Source organism: Garra rufa, chromosome 1 (genome assembly GCF_049309525.1).
Source record: "Garra rufa chromosome 1, GarRuf1.0, whole genome shotgun sequence".
Taxonomy (NCBI): domain Eukaryota; kingdom Metazoa; phylum Chordata; class Actinopteri; order Cypriniformes; family Cyprinidae; genus Garra; species Garra rufa.
Genome location: NC_133361.1, coordinates 59,973,573 through 59,995,464, shown reverse-complemented (window position 1 = coordinate 59,995,464; position 21,892 = coordinate 59,973,573). Strand labels below are relative to the sequence as shown.

Sequence of the window (21,892 nt, the reverse complement as noted above, 5' to 3'; positions counted from 1 at the left end):
AGCTAGCGCTTTTTTTTTTTATTCTTTCCAAGGGTTTTTTCTTTAGATAATGGTGTTTAACAGCAACATTTCTGGTGAAAAACAGCCTCCTCCAGGGTTCGTACAAGGTGGATAAAAATGCTTAAAGTACTTGAATTTGACACTTTGAAATTTAAGGCCTGGAAAACCCTTGAAAGTAGCAATATTCCTAAAGAGGTACTTGAAAAGTGCTTGAATAATTGAAAGACGGTGTATGTAAAAGTGCTTATTGACAAAATTAAACATCTTTTCACGCAAAATTCACACTACATAAGATGCTTACATGTTCCCCAAATTTACCCTGATCTTCGAATTCCAAAAGTTTTCACTCTCTGGTTCCTAAAGAATCATGTTGCCTTTTGAAGCATCAATAAGCGTTTGAACCTTCTGTAATAGTTGCATGAGTTCCTCAGAGTGAAAATATGGATCTCAAAAGCATACAGTCACTGTTTTTTATCAGCATTTTTTGTCTATTTGAACTCTTTCCAACAAAGAATTTGGCAGTATAACTGTTCAGGACAAACAAGGGACTCAATCGAGCTAAGCCAGTAGTACTGACAGTGTTGTGGAAACATGGCTGAAGATGCAAAAAAGGAACAGATGAACCAAATCAACTGAGTCATTTATGCTGGAACCCCGCTGATTGATTCAAACTCGTGACTTCAATCATTCTTTTCAAGCGATTCACTAGCAAAAACCAGATCAAATCAAAAGAGCCAGTCATTTTCGAATTTCAACATCTATTGTAACGATTTTATAAAAGCACGTAGTGATGGGTGAAACAGAGCTTTTCAAAACTCTGAATCAGTTAAACCATTGCTTCACAAAATGATTCGCCGTTTCGAAGCACTCCAGTGAGAACGAGTGTCACGAATCATTTGTTTCAATTTGGGACTTCAAATCATGTATCATTTGATTTAGGTCTGAATGGGTTTGTGCATTTCACGAATTTAAAGATTCAAATCAAATGATGTGCGATACGCGATTTGTAGTCCCAGTCGAAATCAAATGATTTGCGATATGGAAACTTCCAGTGGGTTTGGGAAGAGAAATAACTAATGTAAATGCAAAATTCAAGCAATTCAAAACAATTATACCTTTTTCGATTATTTCAGTTAATGTCGGAAAACAATCGAGCTAAGCCAGTAGTACTGACAGTGTCGTGGAAAAATGACTAAATATGCTAAAAAATGAACGTCTTGTTCATTTTAACTTGTATGGCGAATATTCTGATGCAAATGTACTTTTATAGGCCAGTAATGGACAGTGGTACCAGATGAATGACTCCATGGTGCATTCCAGCAACATCAAGGTTGTCCTTAATCAGCAGGCCTATGTCCTCTTTTACCTGAGGTAATATTCTCTTTCATCTACTCTTCATCTTGCAGTAGCCAGTGGAGATGCCTTTAGTTTTACAATCACATTTTTTCTGTGGCAGGATCCCTGAAAAGAAAAATACAGAAGCTTCGAATACTAAGCAGAACATGGTGCACTCTGGGAGAACTAATATAACATCGGAGCAGCTGAAGAAGAGCACACTCAATGGACCTTTGTCTTCACCACAGGTTACAAAGGTAGGAACATCTGCCACGATCTGGAGATATCATATGAATAAAAACCAGGGAATAGCTGCTTATTTTTACTGAACAAAATCATATTATTTCTGTCATTTTCAAAATATATCTGGTATACTATATTTTTCTACTTTATCACATTAATGGATGCAAATATAGGGATTAAAGTGAATGAATGGAGGTAAATGTTTATAGAAAATAAATCCCCTGCAAAGACTGAAGGTGAGACATGAGTAAAGATTTGGGAAGAGAAATAACTCATGGAAATGCATTCAAAATGTGGAAAAAAAACAGCTCACAAAACAATACAAATCCAACATATGGCTTAATTCAAATTGATGGGCTCATCCATCTCTCTCATGCAACACAGTAACTTTGGAATATAAGTCACAACACATTTCAGATTCATATTCTAGAAAATATATCATAGTCATAGATATGGGTGGCCTCTTTTCACTTTTTGGGTAACTTAACATAAAAAAAATCTCTTCTTTTTTCTTCTTCAGAAGCTTGATCCAGCTCAGCTGAGAAAAATCCAGTCTGTGGATGGAGGTCTCGGTATTCCAGTAGCTAGGAACTGTTCAGGGGTCCAGTCGCCGAAGATGTCTAATGGTACGGGAAACTCCCATGCCCCGCCCAAGCCGCCCAGTGGGCCCACCCTGATCGAGGAGCCCTTTAAGAAAGTGAAGAAGCCCATACCTCAGCCTCAGTCCCGCAGCAGCACTCCTGCTCCAACCAACGGCCTCCCCAAACCTGACAACGACAAGAGGAGCAACAGCGAGGGCCGCGGCCTGCCATCATCTACCTCACTCAAATCCCTGTCTGACACCTCCTCAGCAGACACCTCCTCTGAGTCTAAAGTAAGTCTCTGTTGACTTGTATATGCTTTTTAAAGGGTTAGTTCGCCCAAAAATTAAAATTAGCCCATGATTTACTCATCAGGCATGAGGATGGTTTATATGACGTTCTTCTTTCAGACGAATCCAATCTGAGTTATATTAAAAATTGTCCTGGCTCTTCCAAGGTTTATAATGGCAGTTGGCGGGTGGTTCTGTTCATCAGCCCAAAAAAACCTAATTGACACAAAATCAAACGTGTTTGACGCTTACTGTATTTTCAGCATCTACAGCTTTAATATATGAGGACATGGATTTCATCTCCAGAGCTGCTCTGAGAGTCACTTCACAAGCTTTTTTAGCCTTTTGTTTGAGAAACAAACCACTGTCATATGCACAATACAAACCACCAACATATAAGTTTGGTTTAACTTGAAGAAATATATTACTCTTCTATGTACTTTAAAGGAACCGTATGTAACCGATTGTGGCCAAAACTGGTACTGCAATCACTTTCAAAATACTGTAGAATGGTGTATCCCCACCCGCTCCCCCCTGACTCGAGGTTGCCAGCTAAACTGCAGGATTCAGCAGGAACGTAGGCTGCTACAAGGAGCTTCCAATGGCAAGTGATGAGTCCTACACAGTAATTTTTTTTTCTTCTGTTAATTATGTTTGTGCTTCACGAGAGATATTTTGCGAAGTAATTATGTATCGCAAAAATGTACTAATGGCGATTAGCGAAATACTTCGTAAAGATGTACTGTAATACCACATTTCAGTCGGAACATAGATTGTTTTCATACCCTGCTAGTGGTGCGATATAACGCTTTTTATGAACGCATTTAGCACTGGCGACCGTGGAAAATCCTCTGTGAACGGAAGCAAAGTTAGCCAAACATAGATGAATCTTACCTGTCCAGGAGAAAATCAGCAACGATGGCGCCTGTCTTCAAATTCTTCTCCGTTTTCAGCATCTCCTATACAAATCCTTGTGTTATTTCGGACTTTGTCACGACGTATTTCGGATTCATAACGAGATCTTTAAGGTTTCGTAACGTTATACATGTGTTATCCGATACGTTCGTAGCTGCAGCTGAGCTGGCAACCCGGAGGACGAAACTCTGACTGACTTCGTGATTGGTAGATAGCTGGAGGGTGGAGCCTCAGACCAAAACACAAAATGATTTAATTCTGTTCCGTTGTGTAGCATCTTAGGGTATGATCACACTTGTCATGTTTGGTTCGATTAAAACGACCTCTGGTGCGATTGCTCTGTTGATGCGGTTCATTTGAGTAAGTGTGACCGCTGTCATCCGAACCCTGGTGCGCACCAAACAAGTGGACCGAGACCACTAAAAAGATGGGTCTCTGTCTGCTTCCAAACGAACTCTGGTGTGATTGCTCTGTTAGTGCAGTTCATTTGAGTAAGTGTGACCGCTGCCATCCGAACCCTGGTGCGCACCAAACAAGTGGACCGAGACCACTAAAAAGATGGGTCTCAATCCGCTTCTAATCAAACTCTGGTGTGATTGCTCTGTTAGTGCAGTTCATTTGAGTAAGTGTAAACGCTGCCATCCAAAGCCTGGTGCGCACCAAACAAGCGGACTGAGACCACTAAAAAGATGGGTCTCTGTCTGCTTCCAAATGAACTCTGGTGCGATTGCTCTGTTGATGCGGTTCATTCGAGTAAGTGTGACCGCTGCCATCCGAACCCTGGTGCGCACCAAACAAGTGGACCGAGACTGCTTAAAAGATGGGTCTCAGTCCACTTCTAATCAAACTCTGGTGCGATTGCTCTGTTAATGCGGTTCACTTGAGTAAGTGTGAACACTGGCATCCAAACTCTTGTGCGCACCAAATAAGTGGCCGAGACCACTAAAAAGATGGGTCTCAGTCCGCTTCTAATCAAACTCTGGTGCGATTGCTCTGTTGATGCGGTTCACTTGAGTAAGTGTGAACACTGGCATCCAAACCCTTGTGCGCACCAAATAAGCGGACCGAGACCACTAAAAAGATGGGTCTCTGTCTGCTTCCAAACGAACTCTGGTGTGATTGCTCTGTTAGTGCAGTTCATTTGAGTAAGTGTAAACGCTGCCATCCAAAGCCTGGTGCGCACCAAACAAGCGGACCGAGACCACTAAAAAGATGGGTCTCTGTCTGCTTCCAAATGAACTCTGGTGCGATTGCTCTGTTGATGCGGTTCATTTGAGTAAGTGTGACCGCTGCCATCCGAACCCTGGTGCGCACCAAACAAGTGGACCGAGACTGCTTAAAAGATGGGTCTCAGTCCGCTTCTAATCAAACTCTGGTGCGGTTGCTCTGTTAATGCGGTTCACTTGAGTAAGTGTGAACACTGGCATCCAAACTCTTGTGCGCACCAAATAAGTGGCCGAGACCACTAAAAAGATGGGTCTCAGTCCGCTTCTAATCAAACTCTGGTGCGATTGCTCTGTTAATGCGGTTCACTTGAGTAAGTGTGAACACTGGCATCCAAACTCTTGTGCGCACCAAATAAGTGGCCGAGACCACTAAAAAGATGGGTCTCAGTCCGCTTCTAATCAAACTCTGGTGCGATTGCTCTGTTAATGCGGTTCACTTGAGTAAGTGTGAACACTGGCATCCAAACTCTTGTGCGCACCAAATAAGTGGACCGAGACCACTAAAAAGATGGGTCTCTGTCTGCTTCCAAATGAACTCTGGTGTGATTGCTCTGTTAGTGCGGTTCATTTGAGTAAGTGTAAACGCTGCCATCCGAAGCCTGGTGCGCACCAAACAAGCTAAAAAGATCTCGGTCCACTTCCAATCGAACTTTGGTGCGGTTCGAATGAAATATAAACACAACACGGACCATGTAGATCTAAACGGACCAAAAACAGCAAGTAATGACAAGATGCGACACGAGTTCATGAAGGGAACAAGCAGGGTATCCAAAAAACTAAATGAGCAGAGGCCAAACATGGAGAAACAGGGAGGTAAAGTGCCTTTTATGAGCTCTTTGTAAGTTTGCAGGTGGTGAAAATAAAATCATATACACGCAACCATAAGCGCGTTTAGTTCAGCAGATGGCATTAGGTGCATTCGACTTAAAGCAACTTAGTCGAATGCACTTTATCTTTTCGTTTGGAGTTTTCGATGAGTTCCGCCACAAAATATACGTCATTCAACCTGTCAACTCCGGTTGTGAACGTAATACTATGCCTTTAGGTTCTCTATCTTTAGGTTCACTGTCAAAAATGGCAGCGTGAACGCTAAGCGGACCAGCGCCAAATGTATCATTTCACTTTTTGGTCTGGACCAAATGACCTGAACTACAAGTGACAACACACCCTTATTTGGGAATAAATAAATGATAATAAAAGAAAAATCGAATGCTTTGTTGTTTATTTGATTACATTTTAAAAGATTAAACTGTTAGTTTATTCGTTTTATTGGACATTGTTTTTTAACGTAAAACAGAATAAAGAAAAAAAATAAAATGGATTTTATGGGGCCGTAAATTAAAAGGTCGCTACCCTGTGGAGTTTAATTATGAACAAACAGGTAATGTTTATATTGATTCTCAAGGCCTATGTGAAAACTTTTCCTTCCCTATTTATGTTTCAGTTTGATGTTCATCTCAAATGTCTTTTGTGTTTTCACTTAGGATTCCATTGGCACGAGGAGCGCGCCTGTTGGCGACATGTCTAGGGTGAATGGTTCTGCATCTCCAGCTAAGAGCACAGAGCGTGTGAACTCAGAGGAGCAGAAGGTGGTGAAACTCAAACCCCAGGCCCTCACCAACGTTTCATCAGAGCCCGTCAGCACCATGTCCCCGCCGCCCGCCAAACGACTCGCCCTGTCCGCCAAGAAGGTCAGTTTTACCGGCTCCATCCACCCTTGTTTCATCTGCTGGTGGTTTTCAAGACTGTTTGTGTGTTTGCCTTCCCATGTTTGTCCACTTCATTCCTCGTCGATGCACTGGTGTTGAAAAAGACCTTCTTTAAAACCGGGAACTTTGAAGTTTTGCTCACACCGGCCAATAATAAGCATGTAGTAATTATGATGATAATAATACGTTTACTTCTTTCAGCTCATGTCTGTTTTGTCGGTTCGCAGTCTACACTGCTGTCCTTTTTAAAAATTTATTTTAGTTCTTTTACTTTTTATTTCTAACAACTTCTAATTCTTCTCTGCTACACTTTTCTTTTTTTCCTTCCCCCTTCCTACTTTTTTCTTTTTTTGTTTTTTGTTTTTGTTTGGTCTTGATGATTTCTTCCCCATATGGGTCCCTTTGTCATTGTCACGTTTCATGGCTATGGTTTTTTTTATTTTATATTTTTTTAGACCACAAAGTTTTTATTTATGTCAATAACTGCAGGCCAGTCCCCGGCAGAGCCTGAGCAGCAGCACTGAGGCTCCGTCCCCTTCATCTCATCATCTGTCCAGTGATCCCACACACCTTCTCAGCCGGGCCTCAACTCACCCGCACCACAGGTACTTCCTCGCTCTGAAGTTTAGAATACTTTTAAATTCAGTTTAATTTTGACTTTACATTTGGGATGAAATCACCAAACCACTTGCGTAACCACTTGTCATAATAGACGTGCTTTTTACAATCAAGTCAATTCCAGTGGAACATATAGTGTTTTTACGACACGTCAGTAATCGTCCACTGAATGTAAACAATGCCACTGAACCAAACGAAACTCACATATTTTGCTGATTATTGCTGCTGGTCAATTATTGTCAGGTTTTGAACTAATCGGTTGGACCAGGAAAAACATTTAGAGTACTATAGACTGCCAAAGGTTATATCAAGGAGAAGAGTTAAAAAAAAAAAAAAAACTGTCTGAGGAACAAAAGTCGTTTGTGGTTGGCCAAACTGAACCAGGATTTCCAGGGCAAGAATCTTGACAACATTCATGTTTATTCTTGTTTTTCAGTCAGATAGGTGAAATAATAGGCTAATATCTTAATTAATACTGCTCATACGTATCTTTACCACCTATTGACTTTAGTTTGTCAAAATATTTCACCCTTTCCCGCTTACTAAGTCCTTCTCTATATGATTTAGCAGCTTCCACATATTTTTTCCATGGTTTATACAACATAAATTAGCAGAACAAAGTATTCAGTAGTACATTAACCGTGCAATTCATGCTATTGTTTACATCTGAGTATGGCCGATATGGCCGCGTATCCGGTAACTGATAAAATTGTGATGTAAGTGCAAACCCCCTATTGGATATTTAATTTTAAATGAGTGAAGGCTGTTAGGAATAGGAGAACAGTCTATTAAGTATACTAAATACATACATTTAAGTTAAGGCCGTGGTTCTGTGTAAATCATTTGTTGCACCAGAGCTGCTTTGCTGTTGTCATGACACTCAGCACACATCTTGCTTGCTTTTGGCTGTGCACATCCCACGTATTCCCTTCGAAAACACCTAGTGAGCTCTGTTTTTATTACAGCATAGGCTGTTGCAAAAGCTGGTAAAATATTTTGCCAATTTCTAAGACAGCAATGATTGTATCTTTCACTGATTTCTGGGGGTTTTTTTTTTTGGTCATTGTGACAAGTTGTGAAAGAAATGCTGGTTATAAATATGGTCAGTTCAGTATTGAAATCATAATTTTGTGTGTGATGTACAGTATGTCACAAAAGTGAGTATACCCCTCACAGTTCATCAACCATTTTAGTATATCTTCTCAAGGGACAATACTATAGAATTGAAACTTGGATATATTTTAGAGTAGTCAATGTGCAGCTTGTATAATCAGAATAGATTTACTGTCCCCTGAAAATAACTCGACATACAGCCATTATTGTCAAAACAGCTGGCAACAAAAGTACATCCTAAGTGAACTTGTCCAAAATGTCAATATATTGTGTTAGCACCATTGTTATCTGGCACGGCCTTGATCATCCTGGGCATTGAATTGACCAGAGCTGCACAGGTTGTTGCTGGGATCCTCTTCCACTCCTCTATAATGACATCACGGAGCTGTTGGACATTAGACACATGGTGCTTCTCCACCTTACGCTTGAGGATGCCCCACAGGTGGTTAATAGGGTTGAGGTCTGGAGACATACTTGGCCACCCCATCACCTTCAGCTTCCTCAGCAAGGCAGTTGTCATCTTGGCGGTGTGTTTGGGGTCTTTATCATGTTGGAAAACTGCTGTTCAGCCTAGTTTCTGGAGGGAAGGCATCATGGCCTGCTTCAGAATGTACAATACATAATGGAATCCATGTTTCCCTCAATGAACTGCAGCTCCCCAGAACCAGCAGCACTAATGCAGCTCCAGACCATGATGCTACCACCACCATGCCTGACTGTAGGCAAGACACAATTTTCTTGATACTTCTCACCAAGGCATCGCCACACATGCTGGACACCGCCTATGCAAACCGACTTGTTGCAGTGTGCGGCGTATGGTCTGTGCACTTACAAGCTGACCTAATTCTGCAACCTTTAAAGCAATGCTGGCAGCACTTATGCATCTATTTTTTTTTTTTTTTTTTAAGCCAGGTTCTGCACCTGACGCACAGAACGAGTGCTCAACTTTGTTGATCGACACTTGCGAGCCCTGTTCCGAACTGAACCCATCTTGGAAAACCTCTGCATGACCCCACTGTAGTGTAACTCTGTTTCAGGGTGTTCGACTTTTATTATATTGGTTTGACTATTCTCGTAATTATGGCTTTTGTCAAAATGTTTCGACTTTATTCTTGTATTGCTACACCTTTATTCTCATAGTTTTGACTTTATTCTTAAAATATTTTGACTTTTAATATGGATTTAGATTTTCTTTCTTTGAAGTGTCACTAAAGAAGGCCAAAAACAGAGAGGAAAATATGTGTTTTTACAAGAAAACACATTGGGGTGGACAAGACTTCATATGAATGCCTTAAAGTTTTTCTTGTTATGAAAAGTGTTACTAATTGGTTACTATTTGTTCCATTACTGTTAGGATTTAAGTTTATTCGCACACGTCACTGTAATCTTTAATCAAAAAGTTTATGGGGATAATTCATCCAAAAATGAGAAGTTCTACCGACTTCAAAGACTAAATAAGGAGCATTAAAAACTTCTGATATTTTGAGTGAACCATCTCTTTAAGACCTTGAAAAACCTCTACAAAGAGTATAGCAATACAGTGCTGCCACACAAATATTTTTATTGAATTATAGGCATATGCAGGCAACACTTAAAAATTTTAGATGTTCCCCAAATCAGTCAGTGGTACCAGAACCGAAGGGAGACGAGTTGTTATATCTATACTCATTTTAGTGTTTACTTGGTATCAACCCAGCAAGCAATAGTCGTCATTTCACCGTCTGGGTGAACTATAAACCCGATAGCCACTTCCAGCCAAAATAACCTTGAATTTGGTTGCATGCCATTTTTTGGCAAAATAACTAGTTAGATGTGTAACAGTATGATGTTCCATCCTGTAAGCAAACTCAGCAGCGTTTACAAGGTTTTATGGTTTAATTTTTTATTTATTTAAATTTTTAATTTTTTAATTGATGGCTAGTCTAATATTGGGATATGTTTAGATGTCTATTAAATTTTCACTGACAGCCCAAATACAAACTTGTTTTAGCCTAGACGTCTGGGCTGTGTTTTCACAGCTAATATACGTCTTTTAGACCAAAAATTGCTTGCTGGGAAAGTACATCTCTGCTCCTAATGATTTAAATGTTTCTGGGTTTTTCCCCCCCAGATTTTCAACTCATTCGCTCAACCTGCAATCTCCACCTTTAACTCCTCATCCTAAAGTTTCAAGTCCCCTTAAACGGCCCTCCTCAACTCCGGAGCCACACGCTCATGCTCGCTCTCCACAGACCAATGGCATTAAGCCTCAGCCGTCTAGTACACCCAGACCAATCCAGAGCCAGAACCCATCAACCTCAACTACAGGATTACCCCAGGTACTCGCCAGTCCCACTCTAAAAAAGAAGAAAAAGAAACTAAAACGACAACATTCGGAAGTAGAACAGGACGCCCCTAAAGCCTCACCCCCAGAAGAAGAACCAATGCCAAGTACTGAAAACAGAAAGAAGAAGAAAAAGAAGAAGAGGAAAAGGGAACTAGAGGCAAACGGTCTTGAGGGACAGAGGGAGTGTGTGCAGTCCCATCTTGAGCCACACCAGGATGAGGACTGGTGTCTTGGAGAAACTTGGAGCGTCATCTCAGAAGCCAAAGAAAAGGAGTCATCTAAAGCAGAGAATCGGGAGACCAAACCTCAGTCAGTGCCTCCGATTGGCCAGCCAGAGACAGACCCCGTCCCGAAGAAGAAAAAGAAGCACAAACTCAAAGAGCAGCTGGAAGAGCTTAGCAATGGAGTCACTGCTTCAAAGTGGTAAGTTGGTTCATGAAATCTAATATACTGTGTTCTTCTACTTGGACCCCAAAGTATACTTAAATTTTGATGACGTCAACACTAACAATTAGAATGGTTGCAACATCTTTTAAAAGAGAAGTTCACTTCCAAAATGAAAACGTCTTGATAACACCCTTATTCCTGCATTGAAACTGCAATTTGGACCTTCAACCTGTTGGCAATCATTGAATCACATGGGGTTGAGTAAATTGTCAGGAAATTTTCATCCTGGAAGTGAACTTCTCTTTTAAATGGATTATGTTAATGTACAACTTCTTTCACTTCAACTTATTGAAAAAGGCTTGTTCTTTCTTCCAGTGCTGTTGTAAAAGAGGTTAGTAGTGCAAACGGAAAGACAGAATACCTAGCAGAGACCAAGAAGAAAAAGAAGAAGAAAAAACACAAGGACTTCGAAGAACAGGAGGAGAGACCGAGGGATAAAGAAAAAGTTCACGTGGAGCTTCAAGAGACCAATGGAGTCGAGCCTCCTAGTCAGATGGGCAAGCAAAAACCTAGTAAATCGAGCACAGGTATTATATTTTTTTTATTGTATTTTTATTACCATACTAGACTTCAAATGAGCTATACACCAGAACACAGTTTGCCAGGTGGTTTCTCTGTGTGTAAACATCTGCCATCTTCTGTTACAGCTGCAGTGATCGTTTGGGACAGCCAGGTTCAGGATGGCTTCAAGCGAGGTCAGAACCATCAAGAAGCAGAAGGTGCATCGAAGAAAGGAACTTGCTCTGCTCCTATGGTCTGGGATGGCAAGAAAAGCTGTGACGTAGTCGATGAGCTCCTCAAGAACTCCTCAGATAAAGCTTATGGAACCGATAGTGAGTTGTCAGTCACAAGTCAACCGTACCTTGTGTACAAAACTTCTTAGTTTTCCTGAGAATTACAGAAGTTAAAATGAAGTTAGAAGTATTTTTTTGAAAATGAAAATGGACAAATTCTGTTTCTGTTGTGATTCATTTAAATGGCATTTTTGTGTTCAGAACGATTACTGGGGAAAAATGAATGATGGAAAAACAGAAAACAATTGGTAGTTGAATTCTTACATCCAAAATTTTACGTTTACTTCCTCTTTACTCTTATGTGAATCACAGGAAAAGTGAATTAAGATTAACCGTATGACTTTAAAAGGCTCTTATAGTTTTCAGCCACACAAATGCTTGAATTCTTACCATGACCTGAAATATTAAGTGTTTTGAATTTATTTATTTTTTTCATTCAACAGTCCTCAGTTGGGAAGGAGATCTGTCGGCCGTTAGCAGAGATGCCATAGAGGATGCACGCTATGCCAAACACGAAAGTGTCATTGACGAGTGGGACAGGGAGTTTGACAGTGGAAAAGTGAGGACTTTAACTTTGACTTATCAATTCTTTCTCAGTATTACTCTAGAAAATTTATGTTAACTAGTAGTGACAATGGTTGCATTTTAGTCTACTAGTCATTCAGAATAGTTTACTACTACTACTACACGGCTCACTGTTTTGGAATACTGCATTTATGAATAAAGTAGTGCTGTCAATTGTTTAAAAAAAAAAACTAATTAATTGCCCTTTTTTTTAAATTAGTTGATTAATCACTATTAAACTGTATAAAAGTTTTTAAATATACTTCTGCAAATTAATGCAGAAACATCATAAAGACAGTATATTTTGAGAATTTGGTAAATATTCTTTTATGACAAAGGGTAAGTATCACTGATACCAATATTACTGATATCTCTAGAAAATTGTTCTCTTTTCCCTAATATTTAACCATTTACTGTAGCCATTCAACATTATATTATAATTGAGAGCAATATATTTTAACATTTATTACACTTCCTAAATTCTAATTTAAGTGAACTTAAAGGAGTTGTTCACTTCCAGAGCAAAAATGTACAGAAAATGTACTCATCCAAGATGTTCATGTCTTTCTTTCTTCGGTCGAACAAAAAAATAATAATTTTTTGAGGGGAAACGATTCAGAAATCATCTTCGTATAGTGGACTCCAAAAGGTCTGAATTGCAGTTTCAATTCAGCTTCAAATGGCTCTACATGATTCCAGCTAAACAATAAGGGTCTTATCTAGCAAAACAATCACTCATTTTCTTATGGGTTCAGTTTAGATGTGTTTTAACCACAAATGCTCATCTTCACGCTTTGCGTATTTGCATTGGTGCTGCGGTTAAAAAAGGTAGGGTAGGGCGAAAAACTCCATCTCATGTTCACCTCCAACTTCAAAATCATCTAACATTGTTGTATTACCTTTTTATTTTGTAAGGGTCCTTTGACTTTGCACATTCACTTTGTAAGCACTGGGTCGGTACTCTGCTTATGTCGTGTGTGTGATTATGAAATAATAAAATCCAAAAAATAACTGAAATTATCTACAAAACAATGTTTGATTGGAGTATGTATCTAATGTTTGATCTAAATTACAGTTAACAATTAAATATTTTAAAGAAATAGTTCACACAAAAATGAAAATGGTCATTTATTTAATTTATACAACCTGACGTTTAAGCGAGTCTTGAGAAGGAATATCATACATTCTCTCCATATAATGAACTTCTATGGTGCCCCCAAGGTTGAACTTCCAAAATGCAGCATCAAAGGGTTCTAAATGATTCCAGTCAAGGTAGAAGGGTCTTACTTGGCGAAACAATCGGTTATTTTCTATTAAACAAATTACATCTTAAATCATTCTACGTCGCTGCAGAAGTACCGACCCAGTATTTACAAAGTGAACATACAAAGTAGATCAGACGCCCTTTACAAAGAAAGGTAAAACGGCAATGTTGGAGGAGAAAATGAGATGGGAGTTTTTCTGTCACGAACCAGAATACACAGAGTTCATGCAGAGCTAGACAAGATGAGCGTTTGAGGTTAAAAAGTATATAAATTGTATTTTAAAAAAAATAACCGATTGTTTTGCTAGATTAGACCCTTCTTCTTCGGCTGGGATTGTATAGAGCCCTTTAAAGCTGCATTTAAACTGGATTTTTGAAGTTCAAACTCGGGGGCACCATAGAAGTCCATTATATGGAGAGAAATTCTGAAATGTTTTCCTCAAAAAACAATTTCTTCACGACTTAAGAAAGATATGAACATCTTGGATGACAAGGGGGTGAGTACATTATCTGTAAATTCTTGTTCTGGAAGTGAACAACTCCTTTTAAAACCAATGATCACAACCCATTTTTTACCTGTGCCCTTCAGCAAATAGGAAATATAAAGAAATTGAATAAAGTTATCAAACACTAAATACTAAATTTAAATATAGATGAATCTGTTATAGATTAACAGACATCACAGGAGCTGGGTTATTAGGTTATTTGGCTGCTATTACTTTAAGAGCTGCTGCTGCTGAAGTGACGCGGCTCTGACGCACATACTTGTACTTTCATTTGCGCTTTTATTATAAAAAAAAATAAGCATTTGTGCATCTTACGAGCACAGTATAACAGCTGACAGGACTGGAAAATTACAACACTGTTGTTCTACTGAAGCTCCCTCGTCCCCTGTACCTTTCCCGCACTTGTTTGACTAGCAACTGGTTCTGAGGTGATGTTGGAATGCACGTCTGAAAAGTCTCTCATTTAATGTGGTCGTAAAGACGTTCTGCGATTTTAAATAAACACTTCTTGTCAAGAAAAAAGAGACAGAAACAGCAGCAGTTGTGAGTGAGGGGGGCAACTGTAGCTCCGCCTTGCATTAAATATTTCTAATGCTGTTAAACTGGAAAAATGAATCGCTCATGTTAATACGCTAATTTTGACGGCACTAGAATAAAGTAATATCAGCGTTTTTTTTATTTCTTGACTGATTTCTTAGTATATATAATAAAGTATTGTAATATTACATACTAAGTCATTTAATGTTTACTTTTGAATAGGTAAAGAAAATGAAAAAATACAAAAAGGAGAAGAGGAGGAATGGAAATGTCTTCCAAAAGATCCAAGAGCACCGTAACATGTGGTCAGTCACGCCAGGAGGCAGGAGGAGCAGTCTTGGGTTTCGTCACTGACAGGTACTTGGGCTTTTTTTCTATAAGAGAAATACTATTTTTCTACACCAGGTTACAAAAGTACTAAATTATACATTTAAAATCATTCGAAAATATGGCGACCCGTCCTCGAAACATTTAAAATTTATTCTCATAGTGTTCCGACTTTATTTTTTAAATATTTAGATTTTATTCAACTTTATTCTCAAAACATATTGACTTTATGCTTATAATTCAGACTTTTATTTTTTAAATATTTCGACTTTATTCTCGTAGTATTTCAAACTTTATTCTCAAAACATTGCGGCTTTATTCAACTTTATTCTCAAAACATATTGACTTTTTTCTTATAATTCAGACTTTTATTTTTTAAATATTTCGACTTTATTCTCGTAGTATTTCAAACTTTATTCTCGAAACATTTCAACTTTATTCCCATAGTATTTTGACGACTTCTCATAATTCAACTTTATTTTTTAAATATTTCGACTTTATTCTCGTAGTATTTCAAACTTTATTCTCGAAACATTTCAACTTTATTCCCATAGTATTTTGACGACTTCTCATAATTCAACTTTATTTTTTAAATATTTCGACTTTATTCTCGTAGTATTTCAAACTTTATTCTCGAAACATTTCAACTTTATTCCCATAGTATTTTGACGACTTCTCATAATTCAACTTTATTTTTTAAATATTTCGACTTTATTCTCGTAGTATTTCAAACTTTGTTCTCGAAACATTTAGACTTTATTCAACTTTATTCTCAAAACATATTGACTTTATTCTTATAATTCAGACTTTTATTTTTTAAATATTTCGACTTTATTCTCGTAGTATTTCAAACTTTATTCTCAAAACATTGCGGCTTTATTCAACTTTATTCTCAAAACATATTGACTTTATGCTTATAATTCAGACTTTTATTTTTTAAATATTTCGACTTTATTCTCGTAGTATTTCAAACTTTATTCTCGAAACATTTCAACTTTATTCCCATAGTATTTTGACGACTTCTCATAATTCAACTTTATTTTTTAAATATTTCGACTTTATTCTCGTAGTATTTCAAACTTTGTTCTCGAAACATTTAGACTTTATTCAACTTTATTCTCAAAACATATTGACTTTTTTCTTATAATTCAGACTTTTATTTTTTAAATATTTCGACTTTATTCTCGTAGTATTTCAAACTTTATTCTCGAAACATTTCAACTTTATTCCCATAGTATTTTGACGACTTCTCATAATTCAACTTTATTTTTTAAATATTTCGACTTTATTCTCGTAGTATTTCAAACTTTATTCTCGAAACATTTCAACTTTATTCCCATAGTATTTTGACGACTTCTCATAATTCAACTTTATTTTTTAAATATTTCGACTTTATTCTCGTAGTATTTCAAACTTTGTTCTCGAAACATTTAGACTTTATTCAACTTTATTCTCAAAACATATTGACTTTATTCTTATAATTCAGACTTTTATTTTTTAAATATTTCGACTTTATTCTCGTAGTATTTCAAACTTTATTCTCAAAACATTGCGGCTTTATTCAACTTTATTCTCAAAACATATTGACTTTATGCTTATAATTCAGACTTTTATTTTTTAAATATTTCGACTTTATTCTCGTAGTATTTCAAACTTTATTCTCGAAACATTTCAACTTTATTCCCATAGTATTTTGACGACTTCTCATAATTCAACTTTATTTTTTAAATATTTCGACTTTATTCTCGTAGTATTTAAAACTTTGTTCTCGAAACATTTAGACTTTATTCAACTTTATTCTCAAAACATATTGACTTTTTTCTTATAATTCAGACTTTTATTTTTTAAATATTTCGACTTTATTCTCGTAGTATTTCAAACTTTATTCTCGAAACATTTCAACTTTATTCCCATAGTATTTTGACGACTTCTCATAATTCAACTTTATTTTTTAAATATTTCGACTTTATTCTCGTATTTCAAACTTTGTTCTCGAAACATTTAGACTTTATTCAACTTTATTCTCAAAACATATTGACTTTATTCTTATAATTCAGACTTTTATTTTTTAAATATTTCGACTTTATTCTCGTAGTATTTCAAACTTTATTCTCAAAACATTGCGGCTTTATTCAACTTTATTCTCAAAACATATTGACTTTATGCTTATAATTCAGACTTTTATTTTTTAAATATTTCGACTTTATTCTCGTAGTATTTCAAACTTTATTCTCGAAACATTTCAACTTTATTCCCATAGTATTTTGACGACTTCTCATAATTCAACTTTATTTTTTAAATATTTCGACTTTATTCTCGTAGTATTTCAAACTTTGTTCTCGAAACATTTAGACTTTATTCAACTTTATTCTCAAAACATATTGACTTTTTTCTTATAATTCAGACTTTTATTTTTTAAATATTTCGACTTTATTCTCGTAGTATTTCAAACTTTATTCTCGAAACATTTCAACTTTATTCCCATAGTATTTTGACGACTTCTCATAATTCAACTTTATTTTTTAAATATTTCGACTTTATTCTCGTAGTATTTCAAACTTTATTCTCGAAACATTTCAACTTTATTCCCATAGTATTTTGACGACTTCTCATAATTCAACTTTATTTTTTAAATATTTCGACTTTATTCTCGTAGTATTTCAAACTTTGTTCTCGAAACATTTAGACTTTATTCAACTTTATTCTCAAAACATATTGACTTTATTCTTATAATTCAGACTTTTATTTTTTAAATATTTCGACTTTATTCTCGTAGTATTTCAAACTTTATTCTCAAAACATTGCGGCTTTATTCAACTTTATTCTCAAAACATATTGACTTTATGCTTATAATTCAGACTTTTATTTTTTAAATATTTCGACTTTATTCTCGTAGTATTTCAAACTTTATTCTCGAAACATTTCAACTTTATTCCCATAGTATTTTGACGACTTCTCATAATTCAACTTTATTTTTTAAATATTTCGACTTTATTCTCGTAGTATTTCAAACTTTGTTCTCGAAACATTTAGACTTTATTCAACTTTATTCTCAAAACATATTGACTTTTTTCTTATAATTCAGACTTTTATTTTTTAAATATTTCGACTTTATTCTCGTAGTATTTCAAACTTTATTCTCGAAACATTTCAACTTTATTCCCATAGTATTTTGACGACTTCTCATAATTCAACTTTATTTTTTAAATATTTCGACTTTATTCTCGTAGTATTTCAAACTTTGTTCTCGAAACATTTAGACTTTATTCAACTTTATTCTCAAAACATATTGACTTTATTCTTATAATTCAGACTTTTATTTTTTAAATATTTCGACTTTATTCTCGTAGTATTTCAAACTTTATTCTCGAAACATTTCAACTTTATTCCCATAGTATTTTGACGACTTCTCATAATTCAACTTTATTTTTTAAATATTTCGACTTTATTCTCGTAGTATTTCAAACTTTGTTCTCGAAACATTTAGACTTTATTCAACTTTATTCTCAAAACATATTGACTTTATTCTTATAATTCAGACTTTTATTTTTTAAATATTTCGACTTTATTCTCGTAGTATTTCAAACTTTATTCTCAAAACATTGCGGCTTTATTCAACTTTATTCTCAAAACATATTGACTTTATGCTTATAATTCAGACTTTTATTTTTTAAATATTTCGACTTTATTCTCGTAGTATTTCAAACTTTATTCTCGAAACATTTCAACTTTATTCCCATAGTATTTTGACGACTTCTCATAATTCAACTTTATTTTTTAAATATTTCGACTTTATTCTCGTAGTATTTCAAACTTTGTTCTCGAAACATTTAGACTTTATTCAACTTTATTCTCAAAACATATTGACTTTTTTCTTATAATTCAGACTTTTATTTTTTAAATATTTCGACTTTATTCTCGTAGTATTTCAAACTTTATTCTCGAAACATTTCAACTTTATTCCCATAGTATTTTGACGACTTCTCATAATTCAACTTTATTTTTTAAATATTTCGACTTTATTCTCGTAGTATTTCAAACTTTGTTCTCGAAACATTTAGACTTTATTCAACTTTATTCTCAAAACATATTGACTTTATTCTTATAATTCAGACTTTTATTTTTTAAATATTTCGACTTTATTCTCGTAGTATTTCAAACTTTATTCTCGAAACATTTCAACTTTATTCCCATAGTATTTTGACGACTTCTCATAATTCAACTTTATTTTTTAAATATTTCGACTTTATTCTCGTAGTATTTCAAACTTTATTCTCGAAACATTTCAACTTTATTCCCATAGTATTTTGACGACTTCTCATAATTCAACTTTATTTTTTAAATATTTCGACTTTATTCTCGTAGTATTTCAAACTTTATTCTCGAAACATTTCAACTTTATTCCCGTAGTATTTTGACGACTTCTCATAATTCAACTTTATTTTTTAAATATTTCGACTTTATTCTCGTAGTATTTCAAACTTTATTCTCGAAACATTGCGGCTTTATTCTCGAAACATTTAGACTTTATTCTCTTCATTTTGACTTTATTCTCATAGTATTTCGACTTTATTTGTTAAATATTTTGACTTTATTGTCGTAGTATTCTGACTTTATTATCTAAACATTTCGACTTTATTCTCAAAATATTTCCTTTTCTCGTCGTATTTCGACTTTATTATCTAAACATTTTGACTTTATTCTCATAGTATTTCGACTTCATTCTCAAAATTCCGACTTTTTTTAATAATTTGGTTTTATTCTTGTAGTATTTCAAACTTTATTTTCGAAACATTGCAGCTTTATTCTCATAGTATTTTAAACTTTATTCTCATCATTTCGACTATTCTCATAGTATTTCGACTTTATTATCATAATTCCGACTTTATTTTTTTAAATATTTAGATTTTATTCTCATAGTATTTCAAACTTTATTTTCAAAACATTGCAGCTTTTCTCGAAACATTTCGACTTTATTCTCATAATTCCGACTTTATTTTTTAAATATTTGACTTTATTCTCTTCATTTCAACTTTAATCTCAAAACATTGACTCAAAATATTTCCTTTATTCTCGTATTTCGACTTTATCATCTAAACATTTTGACTTTATTTTTTAAATATTTTGACTTCATTCTCATAGCATTTTAAACTTTCTCAAATATTTATATTTATATTACTTTATTCTCTACCTTACTGATAGACAGACTTTTTTTATGTGTTGAAACTTTTTATAACCAGGTGTTTCACTGTCTTATTGCAGTTTTGATGTGGATCCCAGTCGTGTGTCCTGACCAGACCAGTTGCCTTATTGGATCAGCAGCAGTCAGATCTGTCTGAGATTCGTCTGAAGAACACAAGTCTATCCAGAGCGCAGCAGTACTGTGAAATGAAGCGATGAGGCTGAGGTCATTTCCTGAGGCTTTAGTCACCGTCTGAAATCCAAAATTCATCACTAATGGTGCCATTATGATCCTAGGATCATAATCAGTGGGACAAACCATATAATAATCTGAATTATTCTTATTGTAATAAGAACATCTGTTTACCAGGGCCAGTTTTATTTAGGCAAGACTACACAACATGGCGAGCAATGAATACTACCTGATCTGGGGCTATGTATTGAGAAGAAAATGGGAAAATGAAGCCCTTCCCTCCTATGACTCAACAAATATAATTGTTCCCTTTATGGAACTTACATTCGCTAAATAATATTTCTTTTTCATCTTTGGGCCAGATATTATTAGGCAGTTATTTGCCTGAAAGGATCATCTTTTGGAGGAAGTGGTGTTGCCCTGCTGTCTTACATTGCAATACATTTACTGCTTGCGATTGTATATTTTCATGTCTTGCCTGCTTGAATACCAGCCCATACTCCTCTTCCAGCTCACCTTAGCGGAGTTTGATTATGTCACATAGGAATGCATTAACATTTTTAAAGGGAAATGATTCTCTTGTGACAGTTTCCGCAGTTTCTATAAGGCAATTCTTCGGATTTCCCAAAACGCCACCATTTCCAGTCGGACAGCGTGGTCTTTTATGCACAGCGCTGCATATAACAATGCAATACATTTCATCCATGTGAGCTAAAACATTTTAAAAAAAAACATGGGCCTTAACACAAGCCACTGTGTTTTTGCCAGGAGGGCTGAATTATTTAATAATTGGAGTATCCCCTTGTCTTTGATTTAGCGTGTCACATCCTGTATCTCTTTTTCTACTCTCTATGCAACTACAGCAATCCCACGGATGCCCTGCGAAGGGCTCAGTCTGGGGGAAAACTCGATAAAAGCTGGTCCAAACATCATCTTTGTGAGCTGTAAACACTCTGTCCGTTCCATGTCTCTTAGCAGTGCTAGTATACATCGGGTCAAAAAGATGTACATGCTTATCCACTCAAGAGCCGTCATAGGAGTAAACCAATGTTGACGCTTTCCTATTTAGGACATTGTACAGTCTACCTTGTGCTCTCTGTGCCCCCCTCCAGTCATTCTTGTTGTTAAAAGACCATCCCTTCATGAATCCTTGGGTTTTAGAAAAAGTTGCCTTGGTTTAATTTTTAAAAATGAATAGAACATATCGCAAATTATACTTATTAAAAAAAAACATGTTAAAATGCACATTGCTAAATGGAAGCCTGATGTATTTAAGGTTTGTGGAATTGTACATGGGAAATTTTATTAACCAATAGATGTGTGTTTGGAAGACTGCTCCGAAGTCTTGTTCAGGACCCAGACACTATGCGTTCTGTAGGATGTGTCTGTATTCTCTTAGAAACTCACTTATTTTCAAAGAGACTGAAAGCTAAAGAACACACGAGTGTCTTTGTCATATTGGAATTGATGGTTCTGTACCTAATGCCTTTTCTGAGAAAGAGAAGTCATTCAGTATTGCAAATACATAAATATAGATATACTGGTGCAATAAAGTTGTGATTTTTGTGAAGAGCTTGCTTTCAGGCTTTCTTTTGCTCTTATATTTTCAGTCTGATAACTGAAAATCTGACTTTGGATCTTTTTTTTTTTTACACAACTAATGTATGGTTTCAGAAGAATATAGCACACCTATATATTGTTGGTTAACAAACGACACTATGTT

General features: G+C 35.8%; 1 protein-coding gene across 1 annotated transcript; it reads left to right on the top strand.

The window, feature by feature from the left end:
- The first annotated feature begins 1,274 nt into the window (after positions 1-1,274).
- LOC141325545 (ubiquitin carboxyl-terminal hydrolase 36-like) lies at positions 1,275-21,739 on the top strand. The gene is made up of 11 exons (XM_073834298.1): positions 1,275-1,371; positions 1,457-1,592; positions 2,099-2,452; positions 6,075-6,281; positions 6,789-6,904; positions 10,141-10,779; positions 11,119-11,330; positions 11,451-11,636; positions 12,041-12,156; positions 14,691-14,825; positions 20,058-21,739. The coding sequence occupies exons 1-10, from the start codon at positions 1,295-1,297 to the stop codon at positions 14,820-14,822; spliced, it is 2,175 nt and encodes a 724-aa protein (XP_073690399.1). The 5' UTR covers positions 1,275-1,294; the 3' UTR covers positions 14,823-14,825; positions 20,058-21,739.
- Positions 21,740-21,892: the final 153 nt, after the last annotated feature.